This window comes from Calypte anna, chromosome 14, assembly GCF_003957555.1.
Source record: "Calypte anna isolate BGI_N300 chromosome 14, bCalAnn1_v1.p, whole genome shotgun sequence".
NCBI lineage: Eukaryota > Metazoa > Chordata > Aves > Apodiformes > Trochilidae > Calypte > Calypte anna.
The window spans coordinates 9,106,102-9,130,043 of NC_044260.1; the positions used below are offsets into that span (position 1 = coordinate 9,106,102).

The window sequence follows — 23,942 nt, forward strand, 5'->3', positions numbered from 1 at the left end:
GATTTTAGTTTCAAGTAAAAAAATTTAGTCACAAGGGTTTGTGTCCCATTGTGAAATACAAATGGAGTTTATAATTCAACCTTCAGTGTGTATTGCTGAATGGTATTAACCCACTCTTCAGCCTACAGTTGGCTGGATACCAGTGTCCAGGTGGAAGTTCCTTTTTTCCTTCTGTTTCCTTTTTTTTTTTTTTTTTTTTTTAATTTTATGTTTTTGATTTATTTTTTGCGTTTCAGCTGAGTGTTTGTGTTGTGTGTGTATTTACGTGTGGTTTTTAAAGGATTCCATTTAAAAAATAAAACAAAAAACCCAAACCAAACTCACACAGTTACTTCTGTCTTGCTGTTGGTTATGAAGTATGGCTGTGGGCCCAAGTAATGCTGGCTCCGGGTCGTCAGGGGGTCGCTTAGTGTTGGGTCTGCCATGCCATGCTTCCCCTTGGCTGTGTATGCCTGCCGCCTCAGGGAGGGGTCATTGGGATCCCAGGTCTTGTAATGGGAATTGTAACCAAATGGGTGTGTGTGAATCTTTCCCATTTTGGATTTCTGCCCGTTCTGTCTGGTTAGGCCACTGTCGATTGTGTAAGCTCTGTCTTCGTCGAGGCGCACGGGATGGAGGGGCAGGCTCCCCTTGGCAGCCAGTTCTGCAAGGTGGCGGCGTTTAGTGTAGAAGTCATCGTTGACTTTGTCAGCTATTTGGATTTAAAAGGGGGAGGGGACAAAAAAAATAATCAATTGGACACAAGAAGAATGTTACACATTTTACAGCAGGTCATGCACAAGTTGACCAGATATAGGTACCTCAGCAGGTTAAATCCATGCCACCTCCCACCCCTTGATTTCTTTCTGTAATGTATTTTTGGGTGCCCTTATGCTGGGCTTGTCATTTAGGCAGAAAAAAATTCTTGCTCATTAACAAAAGGCTGTTCCTACCCCAAATTACTCAGGTTGTGCTGTTATTTGCATGATGAGAGCAGATCCTGTGAATCTTACTGTTCTCACGCTGTACAGTATAGGAAGTTTAGGAATTCTTTGGAAATAGTGAGGCATCTCAGGATACCCTGTTGTATGAGAACACATCCCTTTAAATACAAAGAGTCATGTGGGTGTTTAACCAAGCTGGTTGTAAGCTCCATTTGTGTATGAGCTGGACCCATTTCTGTTGAATAATGCCTTAGTGCAAAAAGGAGAATGGAATCTGTTCTTCTAAATGGTTGCAAGCTCACTAATGCTTTATGGGGCTGAAAGCACTTTGGGTTGCTGAAGGTTAGGTATTTATCCTGTGATTTTACAAACAATTGAAGTCCTAAATTGCAGGTTCTGACATAATTTTCTGGGGCTAGTGCCACTAAGAAATACAGCAATAGCTCTGCTGACAAATACTGCATTGCAGTTCTTTAATTAGGATTTTGCCTTCTGGATTTACTGTGTATTCTTTTCCTCAAGTTTGATTGTTTTCATTGCAGGCATGTTTTTGGCCTTGCTTAAAAATATGAACCATGCTCAGGAAGCTAAAGACATTATGCAGTAGTCCAGCAGCTCATCTCAGTTTTGAGATTGAGTACTAGGAGCTTAAGGGGAGCTTAACGGAATTTCATCTTTTAACATCTTGCCTTTTACATAAAGAAGATTTCTTTATTCCCTTCAAAAGTCTAGATTTTTATTTAATATAGTGTCAAATATGTAGATCAGCTAACACAGATGTGTGTTAATAAATCAGCAGTGGTGCACTCTGAATGTATGATTGTGTCATCTTGGATGTGTGTCTTGGCTAGAGCCATCAATTTTCCTTGAAGCTAAACCATGTAAGGCTTCTCTGCAGAAGTTTGTACGTACAGCTGGCTGTGCAGCTCAGCTCCTCTTGCCTTTATTACAAGTAGGTTTTTCAATACTCTGCACTGGTTTTGTGTATTCTGTCTCTTTCTCTCTCCTCAGTATTGTTAGAAGGCTTTTGTTGCACTCTGAATTTTCTCCTCCTCCCTAGTTTTGAACTGGATCTTTATGTAAGGTGGTGAAAGTCCCATGAGCACCATATTAAGCTTCAAGATCAGACTTCATTTCTGCATCCCTCTTGCCTTGACCCCTCAAGGAGGAATATTCCCCAAAGAAATTTCTGTTTTATCATTTTGTATAATGAATATGCAGCTGGACTTTGCTATTAAATGCTTAATTCTGTCATTAAAGATGAACTTCGATGAGCTGAAATTGCTCATTTGTTCTATAAAATTAGGCTTTATATGTTTTACCCAAATCCAGCTACCTCTTTTTTTCAGTCAATGTGTGGATACTTTTGGGTAGCATACAGGTGTTTTCTGTTCAAACAAATCACAGAATGTAGGCAATGGCCAATTCTCATTTCAGTACAGGATGTGCAATTGCTGATTGACCTGTAATGAGTTACAAAGAGAAGCTGCTAAGTTCTGCTTCGGTTTTTGGGGTGAGTTGTTTCATGTAGAGAGATCTGTAATATGCATTATCAAGAAGCTGCAAATATTCCTCCTTGAAAAAACTGTTCTAACTGTGGCTTGTCCTTTTAATTTGTCAATGTTCACTAAATGCCACAAACCAGCATTATTCACAAGTTGAATAAAAACAGGACAGAAATGCTTTCTGCCTTGTTAATTTCTCATTAATCTATTATTAGTAATTGACAAAAACAGTATCAGAAAAGGCATTGTGAAAATACACAAGCACTTATTTGTACAATTTTTTACATCAAAGGCACTGCAAGGCAGTTGGTTTAGGGGAGTGAGCTTCTATATCTTGAGATTTAGACCTTGAATTAGCATAGTTCCTATGTCCAGATCCTAATATAGATACATTTTCCTGCCATTTAAATGGGTTTAATCTGTATAGAAAAATTAAAACCAGGGTGATCTCATGTAAGGATAGAGTAACATTGTACTTTTAATTTGGTTTTAGTTCAGCTGCAGTAATTTGTCTTACATAACCAAGACCTTTGATGATCAGTGACAAGGTAAATAATGACTTCTGTTTAGAAAAATAGTGGTGATGCAGTTATATAAATAATGACCCAAAATTGCAGATAGTTTCTTCACCTGATTCTTCATGCCATTTTTCTCTTTTGTGCAGCTAAGTGAAAAAGGCCACAAGCTCAAGCTGCTTCTTTAATGTTTTTATTTTTTCAGTTGTGTTTTCCCACTGCCAGCAATGCTCCTGGATTTCTGAATTTTGTCAGACATCAGTTGTGTCTCAGATCTCCACACTCCATGTCCTCACAGAAGAGTAAATTTTATTACTGTTGCCTATAAATAACACCCCCACTGTAAAAACTAAGCAAGGAATATATCAGCCTCACAAAGACTGTGCTTATGACACGTCTGTGAGATTGATTGTGCTCTTGTTTATGCCATGTTACATGTAAAATTATTGACTTTGTTTCTTGTGGAAGATCATACTGTAAATGAAGGGGTTAATTCTGTATGCTTACATTTAAGTTGCTCTAACTAGTTTAATCCATGGTGCCTTTCTAGGGACTTCTCAACTATTGTTTGGGGCTTGAAGAGAATGGACCAGGCTCTGATCTGTAAATCCTTGCCAGCAAAGTCCAGCAGAAGGCTGGCAAACATAAGACATATGGCTGATTGCATGTGTTTTGTGTGGGAGAGCTGCTGTTTGTCTTTGTCCTTATCAAATAATGCTTGCAGGGGGTTGCCTGAGAATTTTTTATGTGTATTGAGAAGCTAAATGTTAACAGTGAAAGCCAGACTCTTCAACTAAAGTTTTAATCTCTTCAAAACAGTCTTCTTTCAGCATGCACATGCAGACAGAATCACAGAATCAGCCAGGTTGGAAAGGACCTCTGAGATGATCAAATCCAACCTTTAATCCACTGCCACTGTGGTTACCAGACCATGGCACTGAGTGCCACATTCAGTCTCTTTTTTAAAAACATCCAGGGATGAAGAATCTACCACCTCCCTGGGCAGCCCGTTCCAGTGTTTGATCACCCTCTCTGTAAAGAATTTCTTCCCAATATCTAACATAAACCTCTCCTGACAGAGCTTAAGTCCATGCCCTCTTGTCTTACTGGTAGCTACTTGGGAGAAGAGCCCAACACCCCCTGGCTCCAGCCTCCTTTCAGGGAGTTGTAGAGAGTGATGAGGTCTCCCCTGAGCCTCCTCTTCTCCAGATTGAACACCCCCAGCTCCCTCAGCCCTTCCTCACAGGACTTGTGCTGGATCCCTTCACAGCCTCCTTGCTCTTCTCTGGAACTGCTCCAGCACCTCAATCTCCTTCCGGAACTGAGGGGCCCAGACTTAGGCATAGGCACATGTACTGTAATTGGGAGGAGTAAAGTACCATTGTAGCTATCAAAACAAGTATTGATAAAACCAAATTGTTCAGTTCTTCAAAAGGGCTTTTGGCAAGTCTTGAAGCAGTCCTCATCCTGCATTTTGAGTAGATCAGAGGATTTATAACACCACTGTGCTATGATATCTATGTGTGCTATGCTATGCTAGCATTATATTAATTATACTAATGCTAGTATAGTGCAGAAACAGGTTGGTTCTCTTCTGATTTTCAAGCAGAAACTATTCAGGAAAGTAATATTAAGCATGGTTTTGTAACAAACATTTTATCAATAAAAGCATATTTATAGTATCCTGATACCAACTACTTTAAAACACAACCGTGAATCTCAGGAAGTTAATTTTCTTCTTAACCAACTTCTATAAATATTTTGTGGACTTTAAACTTGCAAAAACCATTTTGGAGTTACAGGGTGGATTTACTGTGTGACCTTGGGTACATGACTCAACTTTCCTCTGCCTTGATTCCACCAGCTGTAAAATGATCTGTTAACACATTGGAGGAGGTAGTTAAGTGTTATGAAGATTAATTGCTATTTGTAGAGTTTGCAGATGAAAGGTGCTACTGAAGTGTCTTTTGCACTGGCTTCTGTATATAAATCAGTAAAACTGGATTTCGAGATATCACTGTCATGTCTGCAAAAGGAGTAAAGAATTAGAATTGCAAAATTGCCAAATGAATAATAGTAAAAAAAGGGCTTTAATTCTGACTGTTATTCTTTCTGTTCCCTCCCTCCAATCTTGCCAGTTCACTATACAAATATTCTCAGTTTCAATATTTTTCTAAGGTTTTTACTCCTCGATGGTAATTCACCCACAAATGCAGTCACTGTTGTAACTGTTCATCTGGAAAAAATGTTGGAAAATATTATTTTTTTTCCAACCTAAACTGGGTGCCTGGGAGGGGGGAGAACTCGGGCTTTTGTTCTTGCTGTGCATGAAATGAATAACTGAAAAAATATAGAAACAGTGTAAGGATGAAAAAGCAGGACTCCTTCCTCCCAGATGAGTGCCCTAACTATTAAGCTAAAGAGATTCTTCCTCTTCCTTTGTCTTTCTAGACTAATACATTTTCTTCTGCTCCACAGCACAGTTTGATCAGGATGTGAATCTGGGTGGGGACCATCCTAGCAGAAGCTGGGATGCACATTGCTGGGTAGGGAATATAGATTTAAATCCCACTCGGTTAGAGCAGTTATACAGCCATGAGCCTATCATCTAAAAGCTGGTTCCACTCCTCACTCTCACCTGAACACAGTGATGCCTTAAAGTGACTATAACTGTTTTATTTTGGTTTGACTTTGCCACCAGTATTAGTGTCAAATGTCTCAGACTGACACCCTTGCCTTATTCCTTTAATTTTGATTTTGAAAGGAGATCTCTACCAAGCTGTGTGGGATAGCCAGGTCATGGGAATGTCTAAAGGTTCTTTTAAATGAGGTAGCCACAAAGAAATGGGCCTTCGACAGTACTTTTTGATTCAAACATACCCAATTGGCCTGAATCTGTCACTGACAGCAGAGATGAGCTTTGTTCTTTTGTTGATTGATGCCTGGCTGTGACTAAACTTGGAAGTTTCACATATTTCTTCATAAGCCACAGTTATATAAGAAAAGCATGTAAACCAGTCAGTGGCCTAAGTCCTATAGATGAAAACATGTTTTCTTGAAAATTAGTGGCAAAAATCCTTGGGGCTATAACACAGCCAGGATTTCTCAGTGGGCTTATTAGAGTTTATGTTCTCTGTGCTGAGAGGTGACATAGCCCTAAAGCTGTGTAATATTGTTCTGTTCCTCAGGTTAGGTAGTTCTCCAGGTGGCCATGTAACCAATTTATGCATCAGCATTGTGTAATGCTTTATTTTTCCTGCAAATATTGCAGTTACAAGAATTCCTCTGTTGAAAGTACAGCTAGATAAGGAGGTCTTGAGTAAATCAGAAGCAGTATTTTTTTTTACCCTTCCTTGACTATTCTCTTTGTGGGTTCATAAAATAGCTCTGAATACTAGCACTGTGTCTTAACAGCAATGGGAGAAGTGTAGAATCCTGAAAGGTGTCCTGCAGCTTTCATGAAAGTAGGCACTTAGGAGTGGGAAGAAACCTCTGAAGTGAAAGAGGGGAATCCACAAAGGAATGAGCCATTATAAAAGCTCTAAAAATGTTTAAAAGAAATAAAAATCTTCAATGAGAGCTTGCAGTCACAGTCAGAGATACAAGCATACGTGGGGAACCCTATTTCTCAGTAGATGTTTCATAGAATTGTTTGTTATGTGAATACATTTTAAGAACTACTTTTTGATACACAGAGCTTTATTCTAGCCACAAAGAGACTATTTCAAATTTAGGGCTGGAGATATAGAAAGCAAGCCAATGGAAAATACTAGGGAACAAGATAGCAATGAAATGTCTGCAATGACACACCAGGTAACACCTAAAATACCCTAACTGCCTATTTGCAGTTGTTTCCTGTGTAACAGTAAAGCTATTCCTATGAAATATTTAACAGTTTTGTAACAAGGCTTTGCTTCCTCAGACATGACTTTTCTGAGATGTGAGTGACTTAGTTACCTGAAGCTAAGGAACCTTACATTTCTCTGTCTAATGGAAGTGAAAACTTAAGGGAAGACAAATGGGTAAATGACTCAAAGACAACATGAGAATTTTGTCCAGAGAAATACTAGGATGTTGCCTGTGGTGGTGCTGTTGTTGATCCTGTGTAAATGTGATTGCATTATCATTTGCTTTTCCATGTATTCAAGGGCTTCCAAGGTGGAAGTCGACTCTATGTGAGAGTTTTTGTAGGAGTTAATATGAAAATCAAACACATGTAATTTCTACACCAGCACAAGCTTTTTGGGGGGTGAGGAGAAAAAACTAAAGTGGACAGAGTTCAGATTAGCTGTCCCCAGCCATAAATTAGATCCAATAAATTCACTCAAAAGCTTATTCCATCCAGTAAAACAAATATCAGGTGACCTGTGGTTTGAAATAAGAGGTTCACTTGACATCATGGAGAATAGAATTTGCTTTGTGTAACATGAAGTGTGCTGGAAAACAGAATACAACACTGCAGAGAAATGCAGAAATACGGGGTGCCTAGAACCACCCAGAAAATACTTTGTTAATTGTGGTAGAACCTATTTTTTGTGGTTCTGTAATGTAATTCTCCTGTCCCTCTTTATCACTTTACTCATTGAAAGCACCCCCAGAAAAGCAGAGCACTGCAAACTCTGTTTGTTCTTTTTATAGTTATTTACTGTGTGAGTTTAGGCAGGTTTCTCTTTGGGCAAGATGTAAAACAGCTTTTTCTGTTCGGCTTTACATACTTGACTGCATTGATTTACATAGTCCTAAATTGCAAAATTCATTATTCAATTTTACAAAGTGCTGTATTGATCTCATGATTTGGATTTGGACTCTCCACACAGCCCTGGTACCCAGTGCAGAGAGCTGTGACAAGCAGCATGCTTGTATTTAACCCGTAAGAAAAAGAGCTTTTCTGATTTGCCAAAACCATAGGTTCTCTCAGCCTGGAAATGAACAGTGGATACATCATGTTATTGCAGATGTTTTCAGACCTGAAGTCTGTTGCATGAAGATAGACAAAGATCACTCTACTTTGTTATACCCTCAAGTGATTTTAACATTTTAAATTCAAGCATCGAGATGTTAAATTGCTGGTTCAGTGTCGTGCAATGAATGATAAACTTGAGAAGGAAATAAGATTGCCAGTTCTATTCTTGAACCAATGGATAAAACTGTAAAAGTCTAAGAGAATTATGTATTCAAATCTCTGACTTTTCTTTGAAAATGCAGCCAGTGGCTGTCCTGTAACTGTAAATCTGTTTTTTCATTATTTTTTTTCCTGAAGGCCTCTAAGCTCATGTCCTTTCATGGCATCTACAATGGCAAATAAACACACAGAGTTCCACTGTGAAATACTTATTTCTGTTTATCTCATTTAGACATATTTATCAATTTGAGTTCTACTGGAAACCTTATATATGGTAAGAAAACTTGCCTTTTGAAATAAAAACTATCTAAGAAGTCATACTGTCATGCTTAACTTCTGAATAAAGCATGACTGCAGCATAAACTGATTATAGGAAATGAGGGGTTGGCTTGCTTTCTGAAAACGTGGTCCAAAGCCAAAGAGGTTAACACAGGAGATTTGCTTAAAAGGCTTCTTTCATTTTTCCTTCAGTAATCTTGCTTGCTTTTCCACTGGGTAGTTTTTAATGCTTCTCAAACACAGCAGTTAGGACAAATCTGATTCTGTCAAGAGTTTGCAGCAATGCTTTCATACATCAATAATATGAAATTGTTTGTAACCTTTTTGGTCAGTGGGGACCTTCATTTTGTTTAAGGGCAGGGCTTTCTAACTATTCCAGGGGCACTAATTCATTGTGCATTTGCAGAAATGTGCAGCCATGTGCAATAACACACCCTGTTGGTGCAGTCAGAGTGATCCAGGCAGTCTGCACACAGCAATGTGCCTTGCTCCTGGGATTGCACCCCAAACCAGGTGGACTCTCCCTGCATGCTGCACAATGAGTAGCATGTGGGTCACGTTGGAAAAAATTTGACAGTTTTCTGCAATGTGATTCAGTGTCTAAAAATGTGTTTGTTTTTTCCTTAATGTGTCAATTTATCTTGTTCAACATTGACTGAAAAAGCTGTTATATTCCTGACTACATTTACTTGTAATAACTGTTCTTACCATGAACCTAATTTCATTTTTTTCACACATCACAGTTGGCATTGTTTTGTGTGCAGAATGTCAATTTCAGTTGTAATACTTTTTATTAGATATTTTAATTTCTTTTAGTATACTGCTGGTTATAACTCTTAAGTGTATGTCCTAACCAGTGACAACTCAGCTACAAATAGTCCTAGGTTAAATGTAAAAAGCTTCTTGAAGACATAGGAGACCCAGTTCAGATCTCTGGATCCATAATTAAGATGTGGGCTTAGTGCTGAAATAAACCTGTGTTTTATTGTCTTTCAACTGGCATCATACTAAATTTACACCTTTATTCCTGAATACAGAGTGAAGACTGAAGGCTTTTCAATTGTACTGGTTAAATGAAAAAAAAGTAAAAAAAAACAAAAAACAAAAAACAAAAACAAACAAAAAACCCCCACAAACCCTCTAGTGATGTAAGAGCTGAGTTTTGCAGGATTTATTTTATTTGATCTGTTTCTTAACTGCTATAGTTTTAAGAATTTTTAGCAATCATTCCACATTGAAGTAATTTTTTTTCCTAAAATTAGCTGTGACATAAGTTGTTTCTATGAGTAAGTTATTTTTTTCTATTCTTTTTGCCAGAAGGAATCCTTTTCAAGAGAGAGTTATTAAGGAAGAAAAAAAATTGGAACTAACTCCATAGCTGTACTTGCACACATTCAGTTCTGGGTTTTTTCAGTTCTTTCTCTCTCCCTCCTATGAACCTGCATGGTGCTTGTATTATTAAAGACTTGTGCATTATTTTCAGAGATTTCCAAACCAAAATGTGTGTCATACCTAAAAGAAATAGTGTTCCCTGGCAATTCCCAAACTTGCACTGCCAGAAGAAAATCAGTTTCATGAGGTGTTCATACTGACTGGGTAAAGCCAGAGGCAAAGCAGAACTAATGCCTGCTCTGAGCAGGACCCTTGGAGTAGCCTTCATGGAAAGCAAAAGCATGTGTGAGTGACAGTGACACAGGAATCAGCAGCAGCAGTAATCAGGCTCACTTAATCAGGCTCACTATAAATTTAATAGTGTGCACACATATAAGGCTTCTGAAAGATTGGACTTTATCACTCCCACCTCTACTTTTTTTTTTCCAGGAATTGCAATTGTCACCATCACTTGTTAAAGTGAGAGCCACCAGCATTGAGCTGCAGATCATCTTCCCTGTTGGGGCAGGTTCCCTGCAAGGGAAGGCAAACTTTTTACAGAAGCCCTTTCCATAGACTTAGAAAGCTTTGCAAGCTTTCCCACTATAAAAATTACCTATTTAACATTACCATTAGGATGGGATGAACTGGTGTTTTTTGTGGTTTTTGTTTGGTTGTTTTTTTGATGCTGTGGTGTCATAGTTACTACATATCAGATTTATTTATTTACTTATTTTCAGCTTTGCTTCTCCTTTTATCCTTATTCAAATAAGCTGTAAAGGGAAGGACTTCTGGAAAAGCTGTATGTATTACAAATCATGTTATTCCTCTTCCTGCCTCCATGCCTCAAGCCCTTTGTTATTATGGTATGAATGTGTAGGAGTGCAGCAATGATCTCAGTGGCTTTTGTCTGTGTAATTTCTCCCTTAAACACATTTACTGTCTTTAGAACATCCTTCACAGAAAGAACAAAAATAGCAGGCAGATAACTGCTGCTATTTATATTACATTGTTAATAAGGGATTCATTCCAATCAGTTGTCTTACTCGTCTTCATTGGTATTCATGGACAATTCTGAAGAGCATGGCACTATTGCTGTTGACAAAGCTTAACAGTGTTATAGGTTCTCTCGTTTGAGTTTTTGAATTTGGTTAGACCAAAAAAAGGTATTATTTGTTTACTTAAGTAAACATGAATTGCAACAAGGTAATCCTTCTAACTGCTTAAAATTACCAAGCCAAACCTGAGTGCATGTTCATACCACACACACTGTAAGTGCAATGAAATAGTTTGAAGCTCTCTTGCCTGCATGGAGGCAGATTCTGATGTACCTGAAGAAATAATCCCATTATGAATCAGTAGAACTATGAGAAATAAAGTATGGATTGGAGTCTGAGTTCATATTCCAAATCCAATATTAATTCCTGAATTAAGTCTATTGATTGTAGAGAGATTTCAGAACTGTTCTCTCTGGCATTATTACTGATCTCTTTGGTCAGTTCTTGGGAAGATTTAAATCAAAGCCCTACCTTAGAAAGCTTTTTATTTTCATGTTTTGAGTTTTAAAAAGAAAAAATCTTTTATGCCCTGGTTTCTATTTGAATGTTGTCGGTCTGAAAGACTTCTCAGTAAAGAAATGTTGTCCCCAGAAGCCTCCAGTTAAAGGAGCTTCTAGCTTAATTGAAGAAAATTCTCTTCAAATTTCTTCCCCTAGAATGCATCCCAAGTTGATGCTTTGAAATAATTTAGAACTTCATTTCCATGTACTGAGTTTAGAACACTTTCCAGGCACTGCAGGTATTTAAAAATGATGATGAACTCAACACAGATTCTCAAAAATCTCTTAATTTTTTTGAAAAACATCCATGTGGGCATTTTGGTCACCAGTAAAGTGACATGTTTTGATAACCGAGCACTTCTGAGAACCACCTGCAGGATGTCATGTTGACCATTTGTATAAAACTCTTATTGCAAAAATATTCCTGTCAATAGCCTGGACAGCTGATATTGCAGGAGGACAAAATGAGTAAACTCTGTTCAGAACAACCAGTGAAACTGATGTGCAGGCTCCATGGCTGGAGCTGTAAAAGTCAGGCTCCAGATTAAATCTGGACTTCAGCTGAGACCTCTCAGTGTTGCTATTTCTCTGCAAGTACTCACAGTTATTCTCATATCTTTCTGATCAACCTCTGCTCTTAAATAATAAAATATTTGCATTACAGAATGACAAGTGTATGTAGATATATATTTATAGTGCAAAATAAACCAGTTATAAAGAAGGATGTTTCAGAAGGGTTGCAGGTGAAGATGCTTAATATTGTTAGACTCAGTTTTCATGTGAGCTGAACTCTGGTTTTCATTGGTTCACTTTTACCTAATGGTATAGCCAAAGCATAAGGCTTCACTTACTCATCTTCACATCACTTGCTGTGTAAAAAATCTCATGCATAATTCATTAATGTTTCATAGAAATATGTTTGGATAACCCATGCTTGATTTAGATTTATGAGTTTCCTTCCTGTGGCCATCAGTGATCTAAGTAGATAGGAATAGAGCTGGGTATTGTAAGCTTGTTACCTCTGGAGAATGCAGGCTACAGAGGCAAAAGGCAGGAAAACCCTCCCAGACCAGCTTGCTCTAGTGCTTTACTGGGCTCCCTTTAGTGTTGGTTTAGGTCTGCCTGTTGTGTGTTACAAAAAGGAGAAAAATACTTTTTGTTTCATTTTTATTCAATAGCAAATAACAAAAATTTAAAAAATCAGCTACTTTCCAGAGCACCGACCTAATTTTTATATGAATTTTTATGTCTGTCCTGGTTGATAGTTTAATTTTCACTGTTTTAAAATACATGCTTTTAAAAAGAAAAAAAGGCTACTTCTCCATTGTAAGGAATCCACTGTAGGGGAATAGGAGTTGAAAAAGCATCAATTTCAAGAACAAGAATTAAGGATGCACAGATTGAAAAGTAGGTTAAGACTTTAATAGATTCTTATAAACATTCTTCATCCACCACACACACACACAAAACCAAGTAGTGGGCCAAGTTCAGGCAAAACAGATTAGCTAGATGTGAATCCAATTCAGAAAACTAAAATTCCTGAGATAAACATAACTATAGGGACCTAACACTTCCTTCCTTTCACAAACTCAGTAAGTTACTAAAATCTTAAAAAGGAGACAATGTAGATGGAAATATTTATTTTATTTTTTTTTTTAATCTGCTGCTTCTAAAAGGTCTATTTGCAGTTTTCTCCCAGCAGCCTGTATGTTGCTTCTGCTAAGGCCAACATTGCCCCCAAAGAGTTCCCTTCTCAGAGCTCTATTTATTTGCTGAAGGTTGGCATGGGCAATGGTTGCTTGGATGTCTGATTACTTACAGCACCACTCCCCAGCCTTGGAAAGATTATAATCCTGTAGATTTTATTCTAAAATATTTTTTCTTTTAAAAGCTGTAAAAAAGTGTCAGCAATGCAGCTGGTCTTGCTGAAGATACCAAGGCTTTGCACAAATGACATATTTATAATTCAAATACAGCTGCCTCACTGGAAGAAGAAATGAGCATGCTGGATGACAAAATTGGACAATATTTTGATCAAGACTCTCTAAGTATTATTTATTTACCTATAACAGAGTGCCTGCTGGTATCAGAAGCCAATTGGTGAATAACACAGAAAACAAATTATTCAGTGGAAGTAATAAAAGATCTTGACAGCACACACTGGGAAGGATGTGAAGTTTGAGGGGTCTCAGCAGAAGACATAAGTGGAACAAGTGACACTGGCACTTCATCTGCTTGGGAAAAGGGAAGGCTGAGGGAACTGTGCTAGCAGGTGGGGTCGTAAAGTGAGGTCACTGGGTGCTTCTTGGCTCTTAAATGCCAGAGGAGAAGCAAGGATTAAAGTATGAAAGACTTGAAAGGAACACTCAAAAGCTTCAAATTCACCAGCCACACTGGGCTAAGTAAATAATAATAATAATAATAATAATAAAATATACCAAGATCTTTTGTCATACTGTCTTAAGACAGATCTATAATTCCAGAGTTGAAACGGGCAGATTTCCCAGTCTAGCATTATCCATGACACTGAACAGACCTCTAGATAGATGAAATCATTAACTGAATCACCCTCTGGATATGACAAATGATGCATTAATCTGTACTTCCCTGTCTGTTTTTATGGTGTTAAATCCAGTGAGCTACTCCTGTGTCCCAGATTTTTTTAACCCATTTTTGTGCAAGAGTTTATGGAAATAGTTGCTGAAAATTTCTTTACTCCTTGAAATGAAAGCACAATTCCTTCTTAAGCCTTCTAAAGAAATAGGAATATTTACCTGCCAGTGTAGCAGTGTGATTGGTATAGAAAAGTAAAGTAACACAAATATATTGTGTCCAAAAATTCAGTAGTTCTACTTTTTCTAAAAACTGAGTGTATCAGTCTCTGTGAATGCATAGGCAGGACTTTCCCCCTGCTGTTTGTTTCCATTTTTCCAATCATAGTGTTTCTTTCCAGCCCTACCTGTCTTCCCACAGAGACCCTGAGGCAGGGCACAATGAACTGTAGGGAATGATACAGAATCTCATCTTCTGCTGATGTAGGTATCAAATTCTTAGGGAGCAGTTATAAAGTCATTTCTGTTCTCTTAAGCCAGGTCTTGTATAAGGATGGAATTATAATAATTCCTATTGAAACATGGTGATCTGAAGCTTAGGAGAAGGCATCACTATATTTCATACCAGACAGGAGGATGGTTCAAAGATAACACCTTAGGATTAACCTTATGGTGATCTTGCCCTTCAAATCCTTTCATGTGTTGTAGATATAAAGGACAAACAAACCAGACAGTTTTCCTACATGCTTCAGCTTCTTGAAGGACATGTTGCCTTGTGCATTGGCATGCTTGCAGCCACAATATTTTCTACATAGTAACAGTGACCTCGACAGGAGATATTTATTCTTTGAGTGTCATATTTGCAGAATCTCACTTTGGAGTTTTGCGGCCGCAAGCAGAGCTGGAGCACTGTCTCACGTTTCCTTTGGGATCAAAGAACTGTGAAGCCTCACAAAATGCTGGAAGCTGTAGACTTAGAGATGTGGTGGTGAATCTGCTGCCAATTATATCCTCCTTCTAGCTGTGCTATATCAAATCAATTAGATCTGATTTTGTCCCACAGGAGACTACAACCCCCAGCATCTCTGAGGGCTTTCTGGGTCTGAGTTTCAGGGAGGAATTCTGTATGTTGTGTTTATAATTTTTTTTTTTTGGCAAAACTTGTAACTGTAACTAATCTTAAGTCATTCCCAGTCCATTCCTAAAAGGTTCTCTTGAGAGACAAGGGAAGAAGAAAGTTTGTGAAAAATACAGTCATGTTAAATTTAAAAATACTTGTTTTAAGGTTTTTACATGTGTGTCTGTGCTTCTCTCCAGCAGTTGAGAGGCCTCGCTCCCAATCCTGCAGGCCTTCAAAAAGTTGGGTTTGGGATATTTTTTCTACTTTAGCAAGTCAGTCACTTTGCTCTTTCTAAAACTCAGAAAAGAAAATTAACTATTACTGAGCCAGGAGAGCAGGACAATGTGAATGACTGAATAAATGTGACTAATACCTAAGTTAATGAGGCCTCTTTGAGCTCTAGAAAACTCTTAATAAGCAGCAGGATAGACTCCAACTCCTACAGCTTAGCAGAGTGGGATTTGAAGTTAGATTGTTCATCCTTTCTGAATGAGTGTCCAAATGATGTATATAAAATTCATGGCCTTTGTGTGTCCAGGGACTTGAATTTCATGAAGGTGTTCAGACATGAGATCTCCATCTACTTGTAGTTTCAGGCAATGAGCAAATGAGCAATAATCATTTAAGCATGGAGTAAAAATCTGGTTGATGAACTGGAAGTAAGAATAATTTATGCAGAAAAACCTCTTTCTGCACTTTTCATATAAATAATCAAATGCTGCAAAAGCACCTAAGGAAACCAGGGTTATGTCAACTCAGCTGGCCAAAAAATTTAAATACCCAAACACTGGGTATTTTATCACCATGCAAGAATGACCATTTTTTGTGGGACTGGTTTTAGAGCTTGTTAACCCAATTCCCTCAGATGCAGTCCCACAGTCCTTGGTGGGACAAATTTAGTATGGCTGCAGAAAGATTCTCTGGCTCAAAAATGGGCTAACAATGAATGGACAGAGTGTATCTATCAGCTAGATAGACTAGAGGTGCTAGGAGATGGGTTGCTTATCTGTTCTTTCAGAAGTGTTTCACTGTCTCATTTCCAGGGGGTCTTCTGCTGGTTATTCACTGGTTGTGTGTGTGTTACAGTATGGAGAAAACTATGGTGCAATAAGGAAAACAGTAAAGAAATCTCAATTTTGCTGCTGTCTTGTTATACTCCAAGTACTCATCTGAGAATATAAAATAGGCTTATTCAGAGATATAAATGCCATCAGACAGTAGGAGGAAAAGCTGAATTTGGTCACTAGCTGCTGTTCAGTCCTCACGGAATTCTGAAGGCTGCAAAAAACAAGAATCAAGCAAAACATCCTCTTCTTTGAGTGTGTAAGGGTCTGGCTGTGCAGTTTGAACTGATAAATATAGCATGTTTTGCTTTTAAAATAAAATATATTCTCATTGGCCTTTTCAACTCTTCTCCCATGTTGTGCTGAATCAGATATTCTGCTGTGCACATGTTGCGTTGCATACATGCATCAACAGCCCAGCTTCAACTTCACCCTGCAGTCCAGTGTAGCTTTAAAAGAGCTTCCTAGGGACCATTCTGGCCTCATTGCCAAGGTACTGGGCATTCTCTCTCAGTAACACAACACAAATTAGTGGCAATGGCACTGTTGTCTCTTGTTTTCCCAAATGCTTAAGAATGTAACACAGGTCCTAAACATGATCCAGGGCAGAGATTACTGTGACTTGCTACTTTTCCATGAACTGAATTTTCACAGCAGCCAGCCACTGAGAGATGCCTAGCTCACTTCTAAAATTAGACAGCCAAATTTTTAGGACATCTGTAGCTCAGAAGAAAGCAGCTGTGTGGAAATTAATTTAATACTGCCTCTGGTAAAGCATCACTTTACCAGTTATCTAAACTTCTTAACACTTATGACAACAGTATGATGTGTGATATTAATGCACTGTAGCTACAGTTGCTACAATACAAAGCAATAGGAATGCTTCTTCCTCCACCCCTACCTGCCATTAAAGAAGAGAATTGAGCACAGTGAACTACACCCAAACAGTAGAATCATGCAGAGTAAGAGGGACTTAAATGAATATAGTTTGCCTCAAACACAAATGAATATAGTTTGCAGAACACATCCCTTTTTCAATTTCTGTTGTGACAATTGAATCCATTCTCAAGCCACTGTCAATGAAGGCAAAGGGACTACGTGCACCCATTAACCTGCTATGGGGGTCAGTAAATGTGGTTCTGAATGTCAGAGTATGAAAAATGCCATTGCTCTGTGACATGAATGCCAGGTCAGGGAGACCTCAGTCTGAGACTGTTTGTTCGAAAGATGATGTCAAGTTAAATTTATATTGGTGGGCCTGGATGCAAGCCAGATGGTGGTTCTTCTCAGAGCTCTCATAGAACCAATGTGACCTCTGCAGTGTGGCTGGCTTGATGTCACCGTGGTCACAAACCCACAGCTGGCTGGCAGCATGGAAAAACTGCTTTGTGATTTTGGAATGTACTCCAGAGGTGCCTCTTAGGAGGAATCAAGGCCTTGAGACTCTACAAGTGGTTAAAAAAAATGAACAGATTTAACTGTTGCTCCATGAGTTCAGACAGAAGGGTATAAATAACAGTTTCACAATCTCTATAGTTTTCTGCTGAGAAGTTTGGATAACAATGAAGTACTTTTGTGCTTGTTAAAATTCACCTGAATCTAAAACTTGGCTAGAGAAGATGGTGCAATCCTCCTGGAAGAAACTGTCCCTGAAAGTTATGTTTAATTTAGTTTAAGACTCTGAGGGGCATTATACAACTTCTGGAGCTGAAGTGCACAATATTTCAGGGTTGATTTAACTGTATAGTTATAACCTAGCTGCATTAAAATCTTGTATTCAGGCACTCAAGAAATATCTCAGTTCTAATTTGATAACATTTTTAAAATAGTGCAATCTGTGGTTCTTGGGCAGGTAAGAGAAGTTTCGTTATGCTTAAGTTCTGCCTTGACCTAAATTGCCATCTGAAAAACAAGCCTGATATCAGTGCATAAATTTGTGGTAATCACCACATCATTACAGAGCATCTCCTTTGGAAGAGGACATTATAAAGCTACCACATCTGCATTCAAAATTCCAGAGAAAGCTATTAAACTTTCTCTTTTATAAACATTAATAAATGCTGCTTGTGAGAAGCAAACATGGCAAGCTGATGCTAAACTATTTGAGATGGGACTTGTATCTATACTTTGCTAGAGGTCTGCTATCCTGAAGTTTGGATAAAGCAATTTTAGTTTGTGGAGAATTTTTTTTTCTGGCTTGTTGATTACTAGATTTATAAATCAGAATGTTCTCAGTGGTTCTACTTGTTTTCTAAGCCAAATAGCTCTGTCTAGAAATAGGCAGCATAATCTTGCTCTGAGTTCATGGGGAAATGATATTCACATCCAAATGAGTAAGCTGAGTAAGGGGTAGTGAGAAGCTGTTTATGAACAGACAATCCTCTACCTTGTCCCGCACACACACCAACTTCTTAGTTTATTTTTGTCTAGAAGGGGCCTGAAATTTAAGATGATAAAAGCCACCACTGAGATCTTTATTAGGAGCTTTAAAGATGTACAAAGTGTTTGAAATCACAAAGCCTCAGAATCCTCCTCCAGTGACCTACTAATGCACACTGTGCAGAAAATGTGAAAGCTCACTCCAGAAACACACAAGTATCATCTGTTTCTGATGTATGTAGCAGGTGTCTAGATGACATGCTTTAAATTTGTAACATATCTGATGTTTTTCTCTGTTTTTTGTGGATAGATACTCAAAATACACACTGAAATGCATAGGTACATATTCAAATGTAGCAGGTAAAACTTGCTGAAAAAATGGTGTACAGTTGTTATGGTGTGGCTTTGTGTGCATGTATAGACACAGATATAATCACCAATTCTTACATATAATTCTCTTATCACTGATTTTAGTCCCCCTATTAATTTTTAATGCATTTCCTACTTACATGGTATTCTATATGAAATTCTACCAACAAAGTAGTCCAGAATAGCAAGACTTTGTTTTTAACTTTGAAGCAGAATGTCAACTGACAACAGCAATTGCAGCACAGTGATCTAAAGGAGAAGTCATGCGTCGTGTTGCTTACTTACCGACTGCCTTCAGAGAGGCGTACTTGTTAAGCTCTTTGCCTGGGGGCTGTTGCTCATATGGGTTTGTGATCTGTCCCAGGCTGGGATATGAATGTTGATGTGCCATCTGAGGAAGGAGGGGAGATGTTGGCATGACGTTATTCATCTGTGGTGGATCTGTATTAAGGAAAATTGACAAGCATTAAGAAAAAACAAATCAGTCTTAAGCTTTTAGCATCATTACAGAGTCCAGATTAGATGTGATACATCATGAGATTTAATGCAACAAAGCACTATTTACTACGAAGTGGAAGTTGCTACTTCAGACAGTTAGTGGCATGATTAAAGGCTGACTAATGGTTGTAGCAGTATATGCTAACTTTTGTATAAATAAAAAAAGATCTTTGAGCTAAAAGAAAAAGGGTTTTCAAAACAATGGAACACCAACATAAAGACTGAATTAGCTGCAGTATTAGGATACCAACCAAAACTAGAAGTTTATTCCAAGGTAACTTGAATACAGGGCAGCAGTATCACTCTGTCTGTGCAGTTAAATAACCAGACTAATTTAAATAGGCTCAGGCAGGCTGCTGCATATATGCAGTTACACTGCTTTTAGTACCAGAAGCAGCTTGCTTATTTGCACAGCATTATGTTGTGTTCTGTAGATATGCCCCACAGTGCAGAATGTGCAGGTTTGGCTCATGACTATCATTAGGTAATTTCTTCAAAGCTCACACTTTGTCCTTATGTTTTCTCCTTTTCCTTGACAGTAGGTACCACAATATCATACCAAGGTAATATTTCCTGTAGCAGACATAACTAAAAGCAAGACCTAATTACTGCCTCTGTATGGTATATGCCTCTGTATACCAGCACTTACCCCTTAACCATTTTGTAGCTGATTTGTTCCTTTATAGTGGAGAATATGGCCTGGAGAATATTTATTTCTAAGGTACCATAATTTATGAGCTGTTTTTAACGTTTGATTTCAGTCTTTAAAAATTTTGGTCAGGATAATATTCTGCACTCTGTTTTATGGTTGTGTCTACAGGTATACTCTTGAGGAGAAATGCAAGCACAGATCTATTATGGTAGCAGCAGTTCTAAAGATAGTGGCATGGGTGGGACCTAATACAAGGAAGGTGTCAGCCTTTTACCACTACATTCACTAATATTTTTCTGAGTAGATGTAAATCAGCACTTTGTAGATGCTACTACCATGCAGTTCCCTCGAGGCAATTCTTACTTTTCAACCTGTCAAAACATCATGATTTCCCTGTGATGACTGCATTGTGAGCACTTGTATTCCTACACTCCCTGCCACAGTGACTGGCAGCTATGGAGACTTGCAAAAACAGTGTAAATAAGGTGTAGCTAACCAGGACAGTTTTTCTACCTCTGTCAAAGAGCTATCATTTTTACTGAGTCATCTCTTTAAATGTAGTGAAGAATGTTACCCCAGAAGTGTGCTGGGGAAGACTAACTAGTTGTACTTGGGTTTTGTCCAGGTGTTCGGTGTCAGACTGTGTTGTTACGAAGTTACTGATGCTGCTGGGGTTGGGTTCTTCCAGTGTTTATGAAAATGTAAAGAAATATGTTTTCCATTTCCAAATAATCTTTGGCTTCTCTTTTGTGTTGTTGACAGCCCAGAACTGTCTGTTTCACTGCTGCACTGACTGCCCAGTGCCCCTTACTCATACCCAGGTGCTTTCTACAAGCCTAAGTCATCACATAGAAGGTAGAATAGAAAATACTTACTCAGTTGGCTATCTGCACCAAGTAGATTGAGCAAAAGACCAAACGCTGGCAAAGTTCATGGAAATATATTGAAGAAAGATTCCTGTTTATTAAGAGACTCCCATTGGAATGGACTTTTAGGGAGTAAAAGGAAAATCTCAGATGGATGTATGCAGCTATCTAAATTTGAATCTTACTAAATTTTAGTCTAAGTGGCCCTAAGTGGTGATTGTTGCATTTGTTTGCTGCTCACTGCACTGTGCGTGACCTGGTTCCTTTTCTTTGGGTTTCTAGAAATAAATGAGCAAATGGGACACTTACATTGTTTTCTCCACACATAGTTAACGTAATGATGATGGGTAAATTCATCTATATGTGGATGCTATTAAGGAAATGTTCGTAATTGAAGTAGCAATAGTGTAATGCAAATTGTGCAGCAGACAGGGGGATGGGGAGTGTGAGTCAAACCACTGGGGGGAGCCCAGGCTCAGCCGTCAGCAAACAGGAGGTCTGGAACAGGACTTGCCTTGCCTCCTCTGCGGCATCTGCCTCTGTAAATACACAAGGTATTGGCCTGGGCAGTGTTTACTTACACTTGTAAATACTGCTCCAGTCTCAGCAGTACCCAATAAAGATTTTCTCAGGTAATAATGAAATTTGTCGACAGCAACATCTCAATGTCAAATTTGAGATTCTGCCTTTTTTCCTGACATTAGAAAAAATAGTAAGTGTTAAACTTTGGGGAGTGAATAATAACAATAATCTATTGGATTGTTAAAAATATTTTGGGATACACAAATTGTTTTCAAATGGAGGAAAGGTTAACCAGAAAAATCCCTGCCAGCTTTGTCACTGACCTCTCTAGTGCCAAGTTAAATCCTTTATATTTATAAATCAGATATTGTATGATTGGTATTTGCAAATAGCTGACTTCACTGAATGGGGACAACTTTAAACAGAAAGCTGTGGCTGTGCTGATACATTACTTTTGGCAACCTGACACTAGTACTTTGTCCAGCGTGGTACAACCATGTAACCAGCTGCACTATGTCAGTGCCAATGTATGTATTCATCTTTAAAAGATATTTTGAAAAGACATTTTATGATCACTGCAAAGAGTCAAAAAAAACCATGCTACAGCTTCTAGCATGAATAGTCAGACCTGGTTAGCAATGGTGTTACTGTAAAAAATCTGCAATATTCACAACATTATTTTCTCTTGAAGCAAGGAAATACAATGCCAGGCTGCTTCCTAAACTCTGACTTAGAGGAGTCACTCTGGATGTAGTTTGCTCTCTGTATTTCTACCACCTGCCCAAAGGGAAGGATTTGATAAAGCCAGCTGGAGCTCACCACACCAGTGCTAGATGTCAGCTGGGCAGAAAGTGAGACATACAGGGAAAAGGAAAAACAAAACGGGTCTTCAGATGTAGAAGAGTGCTTTTGACTGTTATCCTCTTAAGAGGCTTAGGTATGAAAAAAACTTGTGGGAAGCAAATGGAGCAGAAAATAAGAACTGGAAGTAAAGCTGTGCCAAACCCAGTTCATAGGTATAAAAACTGGTCCCAGTTACCAGCAATGAGCCTTTGGAAGTGGCTAAGGCATCAGCCTCTGATCACAGTCCCAGTAGTTGAAGAAGACTGATCATTGTGTTATCTGTTTATTATCTTAACTCTATAGCTCACCCTGTCCAATTGAAACTTCTACCCACATGTCACATCTAACAGCTTACTGCATTTTTCAAGTAAAAATACTTTTTTGGACTGTTTTCATCTCTCCCTGACTGTGAATTTTGGAGTTGCTTTGCTGTGCATCATGGTGACAACAACAATAATGAAGTAGGTTACTGTAGTTATGCTATACTCAATCCAATTAAGATGGTGTCATATCTAATTTATGCATTTCATTCAGTAATCAAGGAATGGGCATCTCAGCATTTATTAAGTACAAATAAGAACCCTAGTGGAAACACCTGACACAACAAGGTCACATGTATGAATGTGGTAAGATGAGCAAGACCTCCAAAACTATTTTTATTTGTTTTGCTTTCTGCATTGTTTCTAGAATATATTGTGCTGTTCACCCAGATTGATTATTCTTGTCAGGTTATGGGAAATGCTCAGGGCTAGAGGAAGGGATGTTAGTAGGCTGATAGGAATAATAAGATTGTTCATTGTTTGAGAGCCAGCAACCTGCCATGAATGTCCCTTAAGCTCAGCCACTATCCTCCACTTTAGGGGAGAGAGAAACCTGTTCTTTTGAATGGCTTGGGGATTTGTTCCTTTCTGTAGCAATGAAGTCAGTGATTTGGTGCTTGAAGACACAGAAAATAATTAAAAAAAACCTCCATAGGCACAGAATGGAATCTATTAGTAAATGAGCAGTTACAAGCATAAGGAAAAGAATAAATGAGACAGGCAATGCAGTAACAAAACAGAAGAGGATGGGGGAAGGGCTGGAAAGGAGAATGAGATTTTGCTATAAAAGCCACCTGCAGACACACATACAAAAGAAATAAGAACAAAACAGACAAAAGAAGACCGTGAAGTCAAGGAGGAGGGGAGGGGAAATTCAGAGCAAAATGTAATAATAGCTAAGCATTTTTCAGATACTCGAGAGAAAAAGATAGGCCCTGAACTAAAATTGAAAATAATAGCTATGAAAACAGGATAGATCTGAGTGATTAGAGAATACCAGTATAAAATTGCTCCCCTCCCATCCATAACTGCACTGCCACCAATATGCATATTTTGCTTCTTTGTTCTTGAGTGTGCAATACTTAATTATAAGACTAGCTAATCCAGCACTGCGCATACTCACATCCCTACAAACCTCACCAACAGAAACTGCAGGTGCTATTTTTGGAAAATCCCAGATATGATGAAACCTGTAGGATTTTAACAACTTGGCTGGGCCAGTAAACTAATTCCTTTCAGACCAGTTCCTACCCGGATAATAAGACTGTTCTCCATTCATGAGACTAAGCCTCCTGTTGCAGTGAAAGTCAAAATTGATTTTTTCAAGTACATAATTTCACTCCTTTCAGTCTTTCTTTGTCTGATAATCTTTTCAAGGCTATCTTTTAATTTGATTTTTACTGTTGCCATTTCTCAATACTTGTAGCCTTGCAATGTAGCTTCTGAGATGAGGTTCTACCTTCAGTAACACATACAGTTGTGTT

The 23,942-nt window shown here is 38.3% G+C and overlaps 1 protein-coding gene across 1 annotated transcript in view; it reads right to left on the reverse strand.

Moving 5' to 3' along the window:
- Window positions 1-320: 320 nt before the first annotated feature.
- SHISA9 (shisa family member 9) overlaps window positions 321-23,942 on the reverse strand; it is a 161,133-nt gene continuing 137,511 nt past the window's right edge. Inside the window, exons 3-4 of the mRNA XM_008490341.2 lie at window positions 19,043-19,198; window positions 321-691 (exon numbers count right to left, since the gene is read on the reverse strand). Of these exons, the coding sequence (XP_008488563.2) occupies window positions 321-691; window positions 19,043-19,198 (527 nt within the window). The remainder of the gene's footprint in view (window positions 692-19,042; window positions 19,199-23,942) is intronic.